At 32.1% G+C, this 3,399-nt stretch overlaps 1 protein-coding gene across 1 annotated transcript; it reads left to right on the top strand.

Moving 5' to 3' along the window:
* The first annotated feature begins 1,043 nt into the window (after nucleotides 1–1,043).
* LOC134253834 (uncharacterized) lies at nucleotides 1,044–2,732 on the top strand. Its single transcript, XM_062736426.1, has one exon. It carries the CDS (start codon nucleotides 1,044–1,046, stop codon nucleotides 2,730–2,732), a length of 1,689 nt encoding a protein of 562 aa, XP_062592410.1.
* Nucleotides 2,733–3,399: the final 667 nt, after the last annotated feature.

Here is a 3,399-nt window from a genome sequence, read left to right as displayed (position 1 = left end):
AATGCAGTGGAATATTGAAAAGAAAGACTAGTTTAAAATGTCCTAGTGTCATCTTTTGACTCTATATATAAGTTGTGCAATTTATATACCTAAATACTCTTAGTAACGTTAGCCAAACATTTCACTTGCAGAATAAATATAGGTGCTTAAAATTGATCGCTGGTGTGGAATGCACCTTCACAGACAATGCTAGATAGTCGGGACACCATATGTGGAGGTATGGAATTATTTCTTACTGAGTTTCTATATTAATTTCAAACTAATTAATTATAAGTATCTGTACTTCAGTTGTAATGCCCTGTACATTCTTTATTATCATATCAACTATGTTTTGATACCTTTGCTACTTATAGTGTATGACTGAAAAAGGAAGAGTTTGTGTCGAAATTTTGCATTTTGTAACTTGTTTTGTATTTGAGGCGCAGTTTTGGTTTTTGCTGGCAAAAAGTGAGCTCACTTATTCAAAGTCTGAAAAGGTCATCTAACTTATTCGAATAGATGATATCATCTATTTGAGTAGGTAAAATCACATATTTGAATAGATGATATCACCTCTTCAAAATCTGATCATATCACTTTTTGGCAGTAAATACCAAAATGGTGCCTCACAATTGTAAGACATTTTTGTTGTTTTTAATTCTAGATTTAACTAGATAAAACATGAAAACACATAAATAAAACTAGAGCGTTTTAAAAATTGATTCTTGAATAGATAACGTAACCTTGAAAATATTACTAGCATTGTTCCATTGTGTGCGATTATGTAAAATAACTTTAAACAGTGAAAGAAAAAACATGTTCAAGATTTCGAGCTATGAATGTTTAAAGAAATTTAAAAAACGGGATTGTGAAAATCAAGTATTTGAAGCTATGTTTTAATCCACATTAAATTCGCCAGTGTAGAAATTTGAAAGAATTCTCATCAAGACTATGTGTATATGTAGTAACTGCCCGTTTATATTTTAATATTTCTCGATATCATTTAAATATATATTTTTTTCTATATTCTAAAGGATAACAAAGTACATCTTAAAACAAAAAACATGGCAACATCCCATGATCCCTTGATCAGAGCACAAGATGTCAAACGCTGTCGACTATGTCCACAAAAACATAGAAAGTCTTTAGCAGAAATTACATGTAGAAACTGTGAAGTAAATCTCTGTAAGGATTGCGTAAATACACATTTAAAATCCAACCCTGACATTATTCATGAAGTTGTCACTCTCAAATATCAAAACTCAGAATTCAATATACCTAAATGCAGATTCCATGAGGAACAAGATGGTGAAGAGTTTTGTTTGGCGTGCAAGTTTCCAGTTTGCCGTGCATGTTTAACTTCTGGTTCACATCAAAATCATCCTTATGAGCGAAGTTCTAAACTTTTAGCATCGAATCGAAATCTGATTGAAAAAGACAATAATGAACTTGTAACGGATATTGTACCTATGTATGAATCAATTCTTTCTGACGTAGAAACCATGCTAAAAGAAGTTAAGCAAAAGCATGCCGCCAGACGTCATTCTATTGAAAACTTGGGTACACATTTCAGCAAGCTTGTAGACAGTGTCATCAAAAGATATGCACAAGAAACAAAAAAGAATGAAGAGACAGATACTCGAACTTTGGTGGCCTTCAAAACTGAAATTCAGAAAAGGCTGTCTTTAATTCAGTCAGCTATTAAAACAAACGATTCAACTTTAGTTTCTAAAGATTCATCAAAACTTATTCACTACTTTTCACAAAACGAATACTTCAAAAGTGTTCCAACAATGTATGAACTAAAAGTAACCAAATTCAATCCAGTTGAGCTCACAGAACAGGAAATTTGTCAAATGATTGATGTCATTTCAGAGACAATTAAAAAAACAATACCAATGCGCGTTTTAAAAAATGGTAATCTTATGCCACGCCGAAGGTTTATTGATGAACCAACTGTCATAAAAAATATAAAGTCTGGTTATAATACAATTGACAGAGTAAACTGTATTCCAAATACAAACGAGTTCTATATCATGTGTGACAGTGTAATCATCAAACATATGAACACAAAAATGGAGGTGTTAAATGAGATCAAATCCGAGGCAGAATCAACTCTATATGATATGACAGTAACCAGAGAGGGTCATATCTTGTGCACAGAAAGTCGGTCTAACCGTATAAATATTATGACGGAAGGAAGGATACAATGTCTTTTTGCACTTCAGGAATGGGTACCATTGGGCATATGCTCCACTTCCACAAATGGATTACTTGTTTCCATGAAATGTAAGAAAAATAATCCGGAAATAAGTAAAGTAGTTCGTTATTATGGTTCTGCAGCTACTCAAGAAATTCGCTACGATAATGAAAGAAAAGACCTTTACATCAATCCAGTCTATATAGAAGAAAACAGAAACCTTGATATTATAGTGAGTGATTCTGATGAAAAGAAAGTGGTAGTTGTAGATAAAGATGGACAATTTAGATTTAGCTATGATGGAAACCTCCAATCAAAGAGGTACACAACATTTACTCCACGTGGTTTAACTACAAACAGCCTCTGTCATATCTTGATTTTTGACCGTTATAATCATGTTATACATGTCATTGATAAAGAAGGAGAATTCCTATTCTACATTGAAAACTGTGATTTAAAAGCTCCGTCTGATCTCAGCACAGACAGTGATGATAATTTATTCGTTGCTGAATGTATGTCTGGGACACTCAAGATAATAAAACTGTTCGAATGACCCTGATGGTTTTGCAAAAACTTTGAAAAAATACAGAAAAAAAACATTTAAAGATTTTTTATGTGTATGGAGTATGTTTATGAAATGTTGAGCATATTTACATGTGTATTTCAATTTTTAAGAAAATGAGTGAATTTTCTTGATATATATACTAGTAAAGTATACAAGGTACAGTCCATTTCATTTGGAATTTGTAAATCTTCCATCACCCTCCAATAAAAATCCAAAGAACACCAAAAAGGATCCTGTAATTAAGGGGTAGGGGGTTAAATATCCTTACGGACATGCATTGGATTACAATACATTATAATGAATTATATTTTTGAGAATGAAAAGGAAAATGCAAACTGGCGCTTTGATTTTACTTGAATAAACACAGACAATAAAGCTGGTTGTGAATAGGTATATTAATTTCTAATTAAAAGATTGAGAATAACTTGCCCTTACAAAGAATTGCATGTGTAGAAGAAATTTTTTGTAGCTAGATGTAAAACTCTTCTATGAATAAAATGACAAATTTATCAGCTGCTTTATTCTTCTATGTAAAAACCCATAACAAGAGAATTCAACAATATCTATACTAATGGAGAGCCCGGGGGAAACCCAGGGTAATAATAAAGGTTAAAGTTTGGTAAATTCTCAAAAAGCAGTCAATCTCGAAGGCCAA

Source organism: Saccostrea cucullata, unplaced genomic scaffold, assembly GCF_032062105.1.
Source record: "Saccostrea cucullata isolate Sc308-1 unplaced genomic scaffold, CSIRO_AGI_Scuc_v1 ctg19021, whole genome shotgun sequence".
NCBI lineage: Eukaryota > Metazoa > Mollusca > Bivalvia > Ostreida > Ostreidae > Saccostrea > Saccostrea cuccullata.
This window is presented reverse-complemented; position numbering and strand designations above follow the sequence as displayed.